Source organism: Canis lupus, chromosome 1, assembly GCF_048164855.1.
Source record: "Canis lupus baileyi chromosome 1, mCanLup2.hap1, whole genome shotgun sequence".
NCBI classification, from domain to species: Eukaryota; Metazoa; Chordata; class Mammalia; order Carnivora; family Canidae; genus Canis; species Canis lupus.
In genome coordinates, this window is record NC_132838.1 from 101,581,116 (window position 1) to 101,595,946 (window position 14,831).

Genomic DNA, 14,831 nt, shown 5'->3' on the forward strand with positions numbered 1-14,831 from the left:
CTAGATCACAGGGAAGGACAAGGAAAGGAATTGGTATAGGGAACTAGCCTTATTATCATACTGGTGTACCTGGTCACGTGGGCTCTCAGCCTGTATGTAGGATGTTGAAGCAACAAGAGAATGTGGTTTTAAAAATTTACAACACTAGGGGATCCCTGGGTGGCTCAGCGGTTTAGCGCCTGCCTTCAGCTCAGGTTGTGATCCTGGGGTCCTGGGGTCCAGGGATCGAGTCCCACGTCGGGCTCCTGCATGGAGCCTACTTCTCCCTCTGCCTGTGTCTCCGCCTCTCTCTCTCTGTCTCTCATGAATAAATAAATAAATAAATAAATAAATAAATAAATAAAATCTTAAAAAAAAATTACAACACTAGCTCCATCAGGCACTTACAAAATAAAAAGACACAGGGTAGCCTGGGTGGCTCAGCGGTTTAGCGCCGCCTTCGGCCCAGGGCGTGATCCTGGAGGCCCGGAATCGGGTCCCACATCGGGCTCCCCCGAGGGAGCCTGCTTCTCCCTCTGCCTGTGACTCTGCCTCTCTCTCTGTCTCTCATGAATAAATAAATAAAATCTTTAAAAAAATAAAAAGACATAGAAAACGCAATTTGGGCGCATTCCTCCTCCCAAAAATGTGGGTGCATCCCTTTAGGAGTATCCGATGCCGCCCTCTTCTTCGGATCTTCTGCACACCCTTACCCAGCGCCCCTGTCCTTGGACAATGCCCTCTTCGCTCCTGGAAAGAGTGTAGCAATCCTCCGCGGGCCGGAGTCAGGACAAACACTACATTACCCGGGAAGCTGTGCCACAGTAAGGGGCGTTGCCGGCCCCGCTGGCGGGGCGGGACTTCCAGCGTCGCGGGTGGGCGTGTGTTTGTGACGTGGTGGGTAGGTGCTAGCCGACTGTGAGCTTCCGCTTGTCGGGCGGGAGAGGGGAACGGTGGCAGCGCGCTCCTCCCGCCTCTCCGTGGGACCGGAGGGGGAGAGCCGGCTAACCCTGCGACAGCCCCCCAGCGCCCTCGTGCGGCCCGATGGCGGTGCCCGTGCACCCCGCGCAGGTGAGTGGCCGTTCGGGATGGCGGTGCCCTGTGACCCCGCGCCTGGCCTCCCGGCCGCTGTTTCTCCGAAGGCAGGTCGGAGGCACGTGGGGGTAGCGCCGGTCTCTGGCAGCCGGGGGGGATGCCGTGTGGAAGGGACGGCGTGACTTGTGTAGGCGACCCTTCCCGAGGCCGTGACCTCGCAAGTGTCCCCCTGCTGCACTGGGTGTTGATAGTTCTCGTCCTAGGTTGAGGGAACTAGAAGGATCCGGGGATGATGTGCATCCCCTGGTGTCCAGCGGGTCCCGGGAGCCTCGCTCTGGGAGCTCTTTGCTCGAGGATGCCCGTCTGTCTTGGCTCACCCCAGCGGGAACCTGAGCCTTGCGCCCTCCTGGCCTCTGAGGGCTGGGGTGGAAGAGAGACAGGAGCGGTTTTTGGAATTGCCGCTGTGCTGGGGCAGAAACGGTTGGAAGGGCAGGCTGGGAGCCAGTTAGGCCAAGCAGTTTATCCTTCCAGTTAGAGTAAGTGGAACTGGCTTTCCCCTGACAGTAGTGAATCTGCTTTCCTGTTTAAGACATTCAGTTAGTGGTGCCATACTGCGAGACGCCTTCCGTCTTGCCCTATGGGGACTACAATCTCTTTAGTCCCCTTGCTCTGTTTTCTTGTCTTTGGATTCTTTAGGGCCCTCTGACATTGTCTTGCTGATTTTAGTTGCTTGTTTAGGATCTGTTTCCAGCCCTGGATCGTGAGCACCTGTGGCTGCCCTATGCTGAGACCTAGTTGGCCTGGGCTTGTAAAAGGTATTCAATAAATGGCTGAATGAGTGAATGGGCCTCCCCTTCAGGGACTCCCATCATACTTCTGTTAAATGCACACAGACCCCTCCGTGGGCCCCAAGCTCTACTCCATCTGCCCCTGGACTTACCTCGGTGCTCCTCTTCCTTTCTTCCCTTGCTCACTGCACCCAGCTGGGTGATGCTGAATTTGCCAGAGTCCTTCCCATTTTGCAGCCTTTGCCCCAGGCCCTGTCCCCACGTCCCTGCAGGGCTGTCTCTCTGCACTCCTCCTGTACATCAGTGTCACCGCTGAGACTAGCCTTTCCTGGTTGCTTTATTTCTAATTAAGATGCTGTGGGGGGATGCCTAGGTGGCTCAGCGGTTGAGCATGTCTGTCTTCAGCTCAGAGTATGATCCTGGAGTTCCCGGATGGACTCCCACATGGGGCTCCCTGCATGGAGCCTGCTTCTCCCTCTGCCTGTGTCTCTTACCTCTCTCTGTGTGTGTCTCATGAATAAACAAACAAACAAAAAAAAGATGCTTTGGGCCCTTACCTGCCTGTTTTCTGGTAATTCTGTCATCTTTTGCTGGATGTTCAGATCCTGTCTTAACTCCTTAAATGTGAGATTGTGGGTGACTTTCTAGAGCTGCCCGAGCCTCAGGCTGCTGGCTGTGACATGGAGGTGATGGTGGCATTCACCTTGTGGGCTGTGGGAGGATTAATAAAAGTCACAAAATATGTTGAGCACATACCAGGCCAGGTACTCCGCTGTTTGCACTGTGAGCGTTTTGTCTTTAGTTCTCAGAACTGCCTGGTGAAATGGGGATGATTATTGTATTGATGTGTAAATCAAGGCTTGGAGAAGTGATATGATGTCCTCCTCGTGATCACAGCCTACAAGTGTCAGAGTCAAGAATCTTGATTCAGTCCCTGGGAGTCTGGCTCCAGAACTAGGGACTTCTAGTCACTAGCCACCTTCCTCTGTGTGGGAAGCCCTTAGCTGGGGGCGGGCATGGGGGAGGACCAGGGAGACTCAGCTACCATTGCTGCTGTTCTCATTGTTGGAAATTATCATCATAAACATTTTCCCTGTTCCTCTAATGTCCCTGATGACGTACTGCCTGCCCCCACAGTTATCAGAGGAGTGCTACTGTCTGTCATCACAGTGGCTTTCCCAGGGGAAGTTTCTCTCAGCCATAATTGCATTGTGTCAAAGGTTGCATCTCCCTCTCCCTTGAGCCCAGCTCAGAGCTCGGCCTTCAGGAGGCTTTGGTGATTCAGGCCTGGGTCTCTGCACCTTCACCAGAGACTGGGTCTGACCCCACCCAGCTGCATGAGGCCAACCTCATTACCTCTGTTTGGCTTTCCAGGTTTTGGTGACCTTCAAGGATGTGGCTGTGACCTTCACTCGGGAAGAGTGGGGGCAGCTGGACCTGGACCAGAAGGCCCTGTACCAGGAGGTGATGCTGGAGACCTATGGGCTTCTGGTCTCACTGGGTAAGGGTTCATCTCTCATCCCTATGGGTCAAGCCAGCCTTCTTGATTTCCAGCTGATCAAGAAGGTCATAGGAGCCATCTTCCCTCCTCCCCAAAGATCCTACAGTTTTCTGGCTCCTTCTCATCCAGGATCATTGGGACAGAAACAACTTCTGAACACGAACCCTCACCCCAATACCCAGCACATTCAGGCTTCAATCTGAAGTCCACATTCCAGATTCCACAGGAGCCTGGTTGGGTCAGACATCCCAGGATCCAGTAGCAGGGCTGTTCTCAGGAGAGAGTCTGGCAGATCCCTATATGGCATTTGTCATCAGTGCCCCTCAAGGATCTTCCTAAACAATAGTCTCTGTAAAGAGACCCTTGGTATCTCCATGTACATCACCTGTTCTCCTGAGGCCTGGGTCACAGTCCTGCACTGGGGCAGGAGCTGCTTTAGAAGGTACATGGGAATGTCACAGAATGCTAGGAGTGGACACCTTGAGAAAGCCAGTCCTTTTACCTTTTCAGCCTGGAATGCTGATTGGTGTCAAGAGAAAGTCTCAGAACAGTTATGAGTATTTCATGTGCCCTAATTGTGTCCAATTTTTCTCTTCAATAGAAGGAACAGCCTCTAGCTCACAATCTGAGCTCTCTACATGAACTTGCTAGGACTCTACTGGCATTACTTTGATTTCCTTGTTGTGTTTTGATGGTAACCTGCCACTTGTGGAAAGTGAACCTGACTTTTCTCATTTGCCAGAGCAAAACAGAGTTCCCTTTTATAACAAAATATGTAACAAAAATTAAAAGTGGGTATGTTTAAAGAGAAGCCATCAGTGACAATGGCACCAGTCACTCTGAGTTCAGATGGGAAGGCAGATGTCAATCTTAAATGAATTGTGATGAGTCATACATAGAAAAATTAAGGGAACTTAGGAATATGTAGCCAGGTGGTCATAACCCATCATGGGTACTTCATGGTTGCTTCAGAAAAGGCATCTCTGGAAGTGACATTAGAACTGAGACTTGAAGCTTGGAGGGGAAGTGGAGGAGGGGTTTTAGTTTACTGGAGGAACCAGTACATGAAAAGGCCCTGAGGTGACAGTGAGCTCCACTCCTGGAAGAGCCAGAGGAGGGTCTGGCTCACATTTCTATTGCCCCTCCCTGAACTTGGTGCCAGGCAGGTAGCACACACTGGCGACCATTACCGAGACCTGTCCCAGTGAGTCCGGGGCTGAGGATCAGAATTTTCCAGTTGAGACTTCAGTGGGTCCTGGGGCCTCAATCACTAGACTTCTGTACAGAACCCACCTGTCTCTGTTGAGATGTATCTGGCTGCACGTGACAGCAGCTAAACCTGGCTTCCCCTGAAGGAGATTCCCCATCTCCCCTCATGAGAAGCCCCAGGGTGGGGCTGGCCCCCTGGGTGAAGGTAGCAGCCACATAGTTCTGTCTTTAGCGATGTAAGGTTCTCTCTGCTCGTCACCCTTGTGGGCCTATGAGGTGCTAAAGCCGGGACTGAGGAAACAGCCCCCTCATTCAGCCTCCCCTCACGTTGGAACAAAGGCTTTGTCTTCAGTTCTGGTTACCTGTTTGCCTCAGATTACCAGTGATCAGAGATGCCATTCCCCGATTTCTTCCCCTGGCAGTTTTCAGTTCTCTCTGAAAGACAGAATTCCCTAGGGAGAGCTCAGAAATATCATGGCTAGGCCTCACCCCAAGCAGTTTGGTATCTTTTGGTTTGAGGTTGGAATCAAGCATCCTTAAGTGGTTCTGAAGCACAGGGTGTTTAAGAACAGTGACTTAAATTAATTACAGAATCCTTTCTGGAAGGAGGGGCTCCCATTCCCAGGCTCTCAGCTGTGTGTGAAAGTGTTATGCCCCTGAGTAGGATTGGCTTGTACTGATGAGGTTCAGGGACATTGGTGTTGTGCAGACAGCGCTACCCTCTATGGCAGTTGCAGCCCAAGGATGGGATTTGTGCGCTTGCTTTCCAGGTTGCAGATCAGCGTTTTCTTCACAGCTTCATTCAGGTCTTGTCCCTGCTATGAAGTCCCAGATGGGATGGAGATGTTGCCTTCTTCTCATACACCATGACCTGTTTCCTTCTCCATCAACAGGGCATCCGGTCCCCAAACCAGAGTTGACCCATCTACTGGAGTGTGGGCAGGAGCTATGGAAAGGAAAGAGAGGCCTCTCACATAGTACCTGCTCAGGTAGGAGCAGACAACTGGTCAGGTGGGGTCATGGGAGCCTTCAGCATGCAAGAGACCAGTGCCTCTGAACTTCTGTGTGAAACTCTTTGTGTCCTCCTGGTTACATTCATGGAGAACATGAATGAAATGGAGTCTCCTGATCTCTCAGATGAGGAATCAGGCCTTGAAGAAGAAAGTAACCTATCCAGGATCACTCACTTGGTAGAGGTGGGACAGAACAATGGCTTTCTGGCTCTGGAGGCCTCTTAACCACCACATAGTGCCTCTCAGCAGAGCAGAAGCTTGTCTTTTCTACCATATTTGTCCCTGAGTGTCTCCTTCCATCTTCCTCAGTCTTAATTCTCTTCCTTTTACTTCCTTCAGTGTTGGCATTACTAGGCATGTGGGGCCCTTTCTTCCTTTAACCATTCAGTACTGTCCAAGAGTGACTCTACCCATGGCTGCTCCTTCCATTCCAACCCAGTGCTCCTTTCTTCTTTCTTTATCTGGCAACTCTGATTCTCTATTAGGACCTAGCTCTTGGGACACCTCCTCTAGGAAGATGAATGCTTTTCTTTCATTCCATAGAGCTACTTCTATGTGCTCTCCTAACACCAAGAGATATCAATTCTTAAAGCAAATACCCCACAGACAAGTGTTATCAAAAGTGTTCTCCCTTCTCTCCTCTGGACTGTGAGAAGGGGTCTCTACTCTAGATCCTCGGTCCCCTGGTCCAGCCTGCTCTTTGGATTTTCCCTTTAATGGTGTCAAGGGTATAAGGACCATAGACAGTCCTTGGGAACCCAGGTTATAGAGCTGCAGAATGCAGCAGTCCCAGAGATATGCTGTTTCACCCTCACTTTGCCACTGAAGTGTTGAGTTTGTTTCTTCTGTATTGAGCAGTAAAAGTCCCCCTCTGTGTTGGCTTCTCTGCAGGTGACGACACAAAACTTCAGATCAGGAACCCAAGCACTTCTCCACTGGTTTTGTCTGAGGGAGCTTTGCTCCAGGGAAGCCTGACTCAGGGATCTTCAGGGGACTCCAGGTTGGCGCATGCCAGAGGTTGGGAAGGGCTTTTGAATGCCAGAAATGGTCAATTGAGACCTGGGACAGATGCTCAAAAGGAGACCCATCTTGAGAGAATGAGCCTTGAAAATGATGGTTTGGGGACAGATGATAGTCTGCACTCCAGGATATTACAGGAGAGAGTCTCTCAGGGACATGTTCTCCATGAATGTGATCCACAGGGACCAAGTAAAGGCCATATGATTCATGCAGGGAATAATCTCTACAAATGCAAGCAGTGTGGGAAAGGTTTTAACCGGAAGTGGTACCTCGTTCGACATCAGCGGGTTCATACTGGCATGAAACCCTATGAATGTAACGCATGTGGGAAAGCCTTTAGCCAGAGCTCAACCCTTATTCGGCACTACCTCATTCACACTGGGGAGAAACCATACAAGTGCATGGAGTGTGGGAAGGCCTTCAAACGCAGGTCTTACCTCATGCAACACCATCCAATTCACACTGGAGAGAAGCCCTACGAGTGCAGTCAGTGTCGAAAGGCCTTCACCCACCGCTCAACTTTTATTCGGCATAACAGGACCCACACTGGAGAAAAACCCTTTGAGTGCAAAGAATGTGAGAAATCATTCAGCAACAGAGCACATCTGATTCAGCACTATATCATCCACACTGGAGAAAAGCCCTACGATTGCATGGAGTGTGGGAAGGCCTTCAGATGCAGCTCAGAACTCATGCAGCACCAGCGGATTCACACCGGGGAGAAGCCCTATGAGTGTGCCCAGTGTGGGAAAGCCTTTCACCGGAGCACATACCTCATTCAGCACTCTGTCATCCACACGGGGGAGACGCCATATAAGTGCCTCGAGTGTGGGAAGGCCTTCAAACGCAGGTCACACCTCCTGCAGCACCAGCGGGTTCATACTTGAAAGAAGCCCTCTCAGTGCTGTGGATGCAGAAAGGCCTTCACCCACTGCTACTCTTTTGTCCTTCATAAGGGGATCCACACTGAAGGAAGAAAAAAAAAACAAAACAAAAACAAAAAACCTTTTCAGTTTAAAGAATGTCGGAGAGGTTTTTTTGGTTGGCTTTTCAAACACATGAGTTGTCACACTGGAGATGAAGCCTGTGAATGTAGTGAGCATGAGAAAGCCTCTAGCCACTGCTCTGCCCCCACTCATCATTGGATTCATACCAGAGAGAATTTCGAGAAGGCAGATCACCTGTGAGTCCACCTCTGTCAACATCAGAGAAAGCTCTGAGGAAACACATTCTGAACACAACTATTGAAGAGGTTTTAGCCAGAAGAATCTTACCTGCCATCTGAGAATTCATAACCAACAGGAGTCACATCATTGCCAGTGCTGTGAGAAAACTTAGGTCAGCACTTAACTGTTAAGAGTCAGATGGAATGGGACGCTGTGTGGGCCTTATTATGCCCATGAGGAGGATATAGGAAATGGACAGTGGGTACTGTGCACTTACAAAGACCTCCAACCACAGGTCTGCCCCTTGGTTGACACTTAGAAAGCCATCTCAGCATTATTTTTATTTTATTTTTTTTAAGATTTTATTTATTCATTCATGAGAGACAGAGAGAGAGGCAGAGACACAGACAGAGGGAGAAGCAGGCTCCATGCAGGGAGCCCGACATGGGACTCGATCCCGGGTCTCCAGGATTAGGACCTGGGCCAAAGGTGGCGCTAAACTGCTGAGCCACCTGGGCTGCCCATCAGCATTATTTTAAAAAAAATAAAAAGAAAGAGATGGAAACCTAAACTATAAATGGAAAAAAACAAATGTCTTCACAAACTTTCAGATTTCCCTGCCAAACTTATTACAGTTTTTCATCAGTTTTATTTTTTTGGTGGGGGAATGTTTGAGAGAAAGGGTGTCAGCCCTTTGTTTTTAATGTGTGTTCACTGCTATCCTGTGTCAGGAAGCTTGGACAGTGAGGGCAGCTCTCTAGACGTTTGCTGCAAGGCTTGTTCCACACATCTGTACCCACAAGGAGCATCATTCTTTGTGAGGAAAGTGAAGGCTGAGTCATAAGATACTTGAACTTAGAAGAAGTTAGAATTTTGAAAATAACATATACCATTTGCCTCTGATGCTGTCTGAGGAGAGAAGGATCCATGTACAACAGCCACATTAAAACATGATCCATTGAGACTGTTGAAAGGTTTGATTTTTTTTTTAATTTTTTACTTATTCATGATAGACATAGAGAGAGAGAGAGAGAGAGAGAGAGAGGCAGAGACACAGGCAGAGGGAGAAGCAGGCTCCATGCCGGGAGCCTGACACGGGACTCAATCCCGGGACTCCAGGATCGCGCCCTGGGCCGAAGGCAGGCGCTAAACCGCTGAGCCCCGGGTTTGATATTTATAAGTAAAACTCCTTGTTCGTGTAGCTTTTAAATGCCTGATGTTCTCCCTCCCTCACTTTTTCTTGATTCCATTCTGCTTGGTTTTTTTCTGTATCTTCCCCTGATAGTATGAGTGTGGCCTCCTCTGTTGGGGCCTAATGCCTTCCTGTTCCTGGGGGTTCACAAGTTCATTAATCCTGTGTCAGAGACTGGGCATTCCCCAGTCCCTCTCCACAGCTTTCTAGGGGTTGAATTATAGCTAAAACCATGGAAGAAAAACACTCTGCTGAGGCAAATTCATGGTAAGCCCAGAAAAACAAACAGACTATTCTCATGGTCTGATCTTACAACTGGTTGTGTGAAGTTTTGTTACAAAATAAAGTGCCAGAGATTTGAACAGAAGAGTCCAATTGTGTACATGCAGGTGTTGGATTTGTGTTGGCTTCACAGTTGCCACCGTGGACTTAGTATTCCCTGGGTGCTGGCATTGGATGTGGTTGTTTGAAATTCATCCTGTGGATATTCCTTCAAGACTAGTTTTCAAGGTACACAAGATAATGTTAATGGGTTAAATAATGTACAGGAAAATATAAAATGATCATTTCCTCACTTGGAACTTTCCTTAGCACCTTTTAAAAGACTACATACAGAGACACCTGGGTGGCTCAGCAGTTGAGCGTTAGCCTTTGGCTCAAGGTATGATCCCAGAATCCTGAGATTGAGTCCCACATTGGGCTTCCTTCATGGAGCCTTCTTCTCTCTCTGCCTGTCTCTGCCTCTTTCTCTCTGTGTCTCTCATGAGTAAATAAATAAAATCTTTTTTAAAAATTAAAAAAATAAAAGACTACATACAGTACACATTACATAGTGGGCATGTGCCTTTTCTGTGGCGCACATAGTATGACTGCACTTCTTGATGAGTTAGTAAGAACCCTAGTTTTTGTTTGGATAGTGTGCATAGTTTTCTGTTGTTTGGAAAGGAGAGTTGACTCATAGACCCACCCTCTTCCATCCTGTCTCTGGAGGGTGGTGTGTACTGTAGCTGTGTCTGTACTTGTGGCTGAACCTTGGGTTCAAGAGAGTTGGAGAAACCCCTCTGTAAACATCTTGGTTTTCATCAAAGGATTTTCCTTTGCATGCCTGGGACACTGACCCCAGTTGTCCCAAAGCATTTTCCACTATGTGAAGAAAATCTGAGAGTTTGTTCCCTCAACTTCAAGGTCCATACAGTCCTCATTTAACGTGTTCAGTGGACCTACTATATACATGGTGTGTTCAGTAGAGACCTCCATCCTTCATCCACATGACCACTTTTTGTGTTCTGGGCATACTGTGGAACGTGGGGCACCCAGGTGATTGAGCCAGGAGTCCTGTCCATGAGCAGGGAGGGACCTTAATGCCAGTGTAGGTGAGCAGAGTACACTGAAATCTAAAAAGAGAAGGAAGGTGAGCACATGGCTTTGCTGGATTCTTAATCACCTTGAAAATTTTGACTCCAGGAACACCTAGGTGGCTCAGTGGTTGGGTGTTGGCCTTTGGCTCAGGGCATGATCCTGGAGTCCTGGGACTGAGTCCCACATCGGGCTTCCTGCACGGAGCCTGCTTATCCTTCTGCCAATGCCTCTTTCTCTGTCTCTCATGAATAAATAAATAAAATCTTTAAAAATTTGTCTCTTAAAATAGGATTCTTCTCCATTCTTGAGAGCACTCAGGATATTGTTACAGAAGGGAGAGTGGTAGTGAAATAGTAAAGTTGGGATAAATAGCAGAGTGAATTCTTACAAATGGATAAGGAAATTAAAGTGATATTTAGTGCTCCCAAGGAATCATTTATTGTATATCTTATGTGAGTCTTGGACTTTTGTAGATATAGGAGATGCACAAAACACCAGAAGAATTTCACCCTTGTATAATTTACATTCTGGGTGAGGAAACAGCAATATTCCTAACTTCCATAGCATGTTAGAAGGAGTAGGTTCTGAGGAAAAGAGAAAAGCAGGACAGCGGTGAAGAAAAACAGAGGACAGGGAGGAGTCCCAACATTAAGACTGTTCACCTTAGGACTGGTGTAGATGATGTGTTCTGGCATGTATTTAAAGAGGCAAATTTATTTATTTCTTCCTTTCTAATGCATATATGAATACATTTCTTGCCATATAGCACTAGATAGTGCCTATAGAGTAATGTTGAAGGCTAGGCGATCCCAATTATTTTTCTTTTGTCTCTGATCTTGGGTGAAATATTAACATCATACATATGGCATGTGTTGCAGAATTTTTTGGATGTTTAAGGAAAATCTGTTCTATGCTTTTTTTTTAAAAAAAGGCAAGAATGTGAATTAACATCAAATTACATTTTATGCATCATCTGAGTTGATTATGATACATACCATTTTGTATGAAGCTGTCAAGCATATTGATTTTTGAATTTTTAAAGTTTTCAGTTTTAAACTTAGAGTAAGTGCAAGATAGTGCAAGATAACTTTTGTATAAAATCTGCCCAATTAAACAATAGTTTGTTCTGCATCTTTTGTTTTATCTCTCCCCACATACATACATGTGCATGTGCATTGTTTCTGAACAATTTAACTTTGGGAAATATATTGCCTCTGTACAAGTGAATGCTCCAGTGCATGTTTCCTAAGGGCACATTTTATGTTAGAATATCATAATTAGGAAATTCAACATTGGTAAAATACTATTATGTAATCCACAGTGCATGTTCAAATATTACCATTTGTCCTAATGTTGTCCCTTCATGTCTTTATGACATTCCCCCCAGAATGGCATGGGGAATTTGGTTGTCATTGCTCTCCACTTCTTTAATGAAACAGTTCATCACTATTTGTGTTCCTTGGATGTGACAGGTCATGTATTTTGTGGAATTTCCTTTTGTTTCTCTGATTCTTGATGATATTTTGCTTTTACACTGAAATCACAGAAGTGATACTGTATCTTTCATAGTACTTCATATCAGGAGGCACTTGGTGTCCATACTTACCAATATGGATAGAGTAACTTCAGTCACTTTCTGTAAGTTTGTGATCTTGACTTAAGAATTACTATTTCCCTTTATTTTTGTAACATTTTTAAGTTTATTTGAGCAAAAAATGATTCAAATCAGGCAGCATCTAATCTAGCAGAAGGGAACTCCAAGGAGCTTTACAAAATGAAATACTTGTATAAAGGATGGGCATCCCGGGTGGCTCAGCGGTTTAGCGCCGCCTTCCACCCAGGGCGTGATCCTGGAGACGGGTCGGGCTCCCGGCACGGAGCCTGCTTATGTCTCTGTCTGTCTGTCTGTCTGTCTCTCTCTGTCCCTGTCTCTCTGTCTCTGTCTCTCTCTCTGTTTCTCATGAATAAATAAATAAAAATCTTAAAAAAATAAAGGAGAAGGAAGTGGGGACAAAGAAGTCATTCTTGGCAAAAAGTGGGTTGGTTTATACAAGGGCACTTTCCTTCAGGAGATGGCTGGAGTCCATCAGGCAAAGTACCTGAGTAGTACTAATCAGGAAATCCTGATGTTTATGATTCCATTTTTGGGAGATCCAAACTGTAACTTAACATAAACAATTCCATGATGGGCCTGTTATTTTATTTCCCTTTATTTTTAGTATATAATTATTCAGAAGATGTTTCAAAACTATTGATTATACTGATCCACATCCATATTCCACCCCATTATTTTAGTCACCACTGATGATTTTCAAATCCCACATTAATTATTTGGCATTCTACTTTGGAAGTAAGTTTCCCAATAGATTGTGTGTTCACTCATTTTTTATTAATTTACATCAATATGGGGATCCCTGGGTGGCTCAGTGGTTTAGCACCTGCCTTCGGCCCAGGGCATGATCGTGGAGTCCTGGGATCAAGTCCCACGTTGGGCTCCCTGCATGTGGCCTGCTTCTCTCTCCGTCTGTGTCTCTGCCTCTCTCTCTCTGTCTCTCATGAATGAATAAATAAAATCTTTAAAAAATAAAAATTTACATTAATATGGAATAATGGACACTTAAGTATGTAAGTGGGCCATTCATTGTGATGCTCAAGTCTTCCCAGGTTGGGCCCAAGGGAGCTCCTTCCAGCTTGCTGGAAGTCAATCGGAGAAGGACAAACATTATATGGTCTCACTCATTTGGGGAATATAAAAAATAGTGAAAGGGAATAAAGGGGGAAAGGAGAGAAAATGAGTGGGAAATATCAGTGAGAGTGACAGAACATTAGAGACTCCTAATTCTGGGAAATGAACAAGGGGTAATGGAAAGGGAGGTGGGTGGGGGGATGGGGTGACTGGGTGATGGGCACTGAGGGGGGCATTTGATGGGATGAGCACTGAGTGTTATGCTATATGTTGGCAAATCAACTCCATTAAAAAAATATAACAAAAAATTTTAAAAAGATCTGTCCTAGTTGTGCCCTAGTTGTTCAGGGTCTTCACTGAAGCACATTTTATAAAATCTGAAGACTAAAAACAGTGTAATGTACATTAATTGGGAAATTTATCATAATTTATGTAGTAACTACAGTGCTAAAATGGGATGAGAGACATCTCTAAATGGTATATGTGAAATAATAAAATAGGAAATATTTTGTTAGGTGAAAAAAAGTAAAAATTCTGTATACTCTGTATTATATCCAGATTTTTTAACTTAGAAAAATGTAAAGAAATGCATATGCACACATATATTTGTGTATGTGTACATGTATATTTATATATTCAGTCACTTTAGAAAACTGTTTAAGGGTGAGCCACTGTGACTTCTTACAAGAGTCTCTGATCACGGTTGAAGGACAGAAATAGACACTAGATATGAATTGACCTGATGTTATACGTTTGGTTTTTGAACAAATATAAATATTTTACATAATTACTAAACAATGTTAAAAGGAACTGAAAACCCATAAAATTCAAAGGCAAAAAAAAAGTATGTAAACTTGATTGCACAATAAATGTATAGCTTCCATACAAAGGAGTAATACTTCCAACAACACAATAAAAACCCCGAAGTTTTGACTATATGCCACTAGTGATATATGAAGGTAGAAATACCTGCAAAGGTCTTAAAATTTTGTGAATCGTCATATTATTGTTAAATATTGAAATTAATTAGGTACATGTATTTGTGTAATTGGAACCAGGGTTTTCATCAACAAAGGAGATACAGAAATATAAGGGTAACATATTTGTCCAAAAATGCTGTGACATTGGGATCCCTGGGTGACTCAGCTGGTTAAGCATCAGACTCTTGGTTTTGGCTCAGGTCATGATCTCAGGGGCTTGGAATTGAACTCTAGTGTGGGGTTCTGTGCACTGTACTGAGATGGCTTAAATTTCTCTCTCCCTTCCCTCTGCATGGGCTTTCGCTCCTGCTCTCAAAATAAAGAAATCTTAATAAAAATGTTGTAATGTCAAATTTGTATGGGAGTTAATCCCATTAATTCAGGGTGCATTTGACTTGCATCATAGACATAAGTTCTATCACTTTCTGTTGGCCAGGTCTAAACACAGTGACAAACTCTGGAGGTACTGCCACCCTCATTACCCAGACTGTGTTCTCAAAATGCCATTTCTCACTAAAAGAAAATAAATATCTTGAAAAAATTGCCAATTCCAGGTCTAGGTAAGGAAATGGCCAGAACATTTTACCAAACCAGCAAGCAAGGAAATTCTCAAAGACAGCTGGTGACATTTTAATGGGACACATCTTTCATCTTAAAGAGGCTCTAACTTCACAATGATGAGGGGATGTTAAGGAACCAATTCCATTTTTCTTTAAATGGATAAATAGAAAAAGTCAATCATTTCTCCTGCCTTTACTGAACAGACTACATTTCAGGGTAACCAAATCGATGATGAGTGAGAATTCTTCTGTATAAAGTATAATTATAAGTATAATTAATTAATTAATTAATTAAAGTATAATTAGGACCTGTATAATTCCAGGTCCTAAATACAGAAACAGT

General features: G+C 45.3%; 2 protein-coding genes across 3 annotated transcripts in view; one reads left to right on the plus strand and one right to left on the minus strand.

Moving 5' to 3' along the window:
* ZSCAN4 (zinc finger and SCAN domain containing 4) overlaps positions 1-14,831 on the minus strand; it is a 94,059-nt gene that overhangs the window by 33,308 nt on the left and 45,920 nt on the right. The window contains exons 2-4 of the mRNA XM_072826213.1: positions 7,319-7,511; positions 6,983-7,104; positions 693-5,458 (exon numbers count right to left, since the gene is read on the minus strand). The gene's annotated coding sequence lies outside the window, so the exon portion shown is untranslated. The remainder of the gene's footprint in view (positions 1-692; positions 5,459-6,982; positions 7,105-7,318; positions 7,512-14,831) is intronic.
* On the plus strand, positions 861-14,266 carry LOC140633455 (zinc finger protein 550-like). 2 transcript variants are annotated; one of them, XM_072826093.1, is made up of 5 exons: positions 861-1,050; positions 1,753-1,829; positions 3,177-3,303; positions 5,406-5,501; positions 6,417-14,266. In XM_072826093.1, exons 3-5 carry the CDS (start codon positions 3,270-3,272, stop codon positions 7,430-7,432), a joined length of 1,146 nt encoding a protein of 381 aa, XP_072682194.1. In that variant the 5' UTR covers positions 861-1,050; positions 1,753-1,829; positions 3,177-3,269; the 3' UTR covers positions 7,433-14,266. The 2 variants fall into 2 exon arrangements, with proteins under 2 accessions (XP_072682194.1, XP_072682097.1); XM_072825996.1 differs by lacking the exon at positions 1,753-1,829 and having other exon boundaries at positions 876-1,050.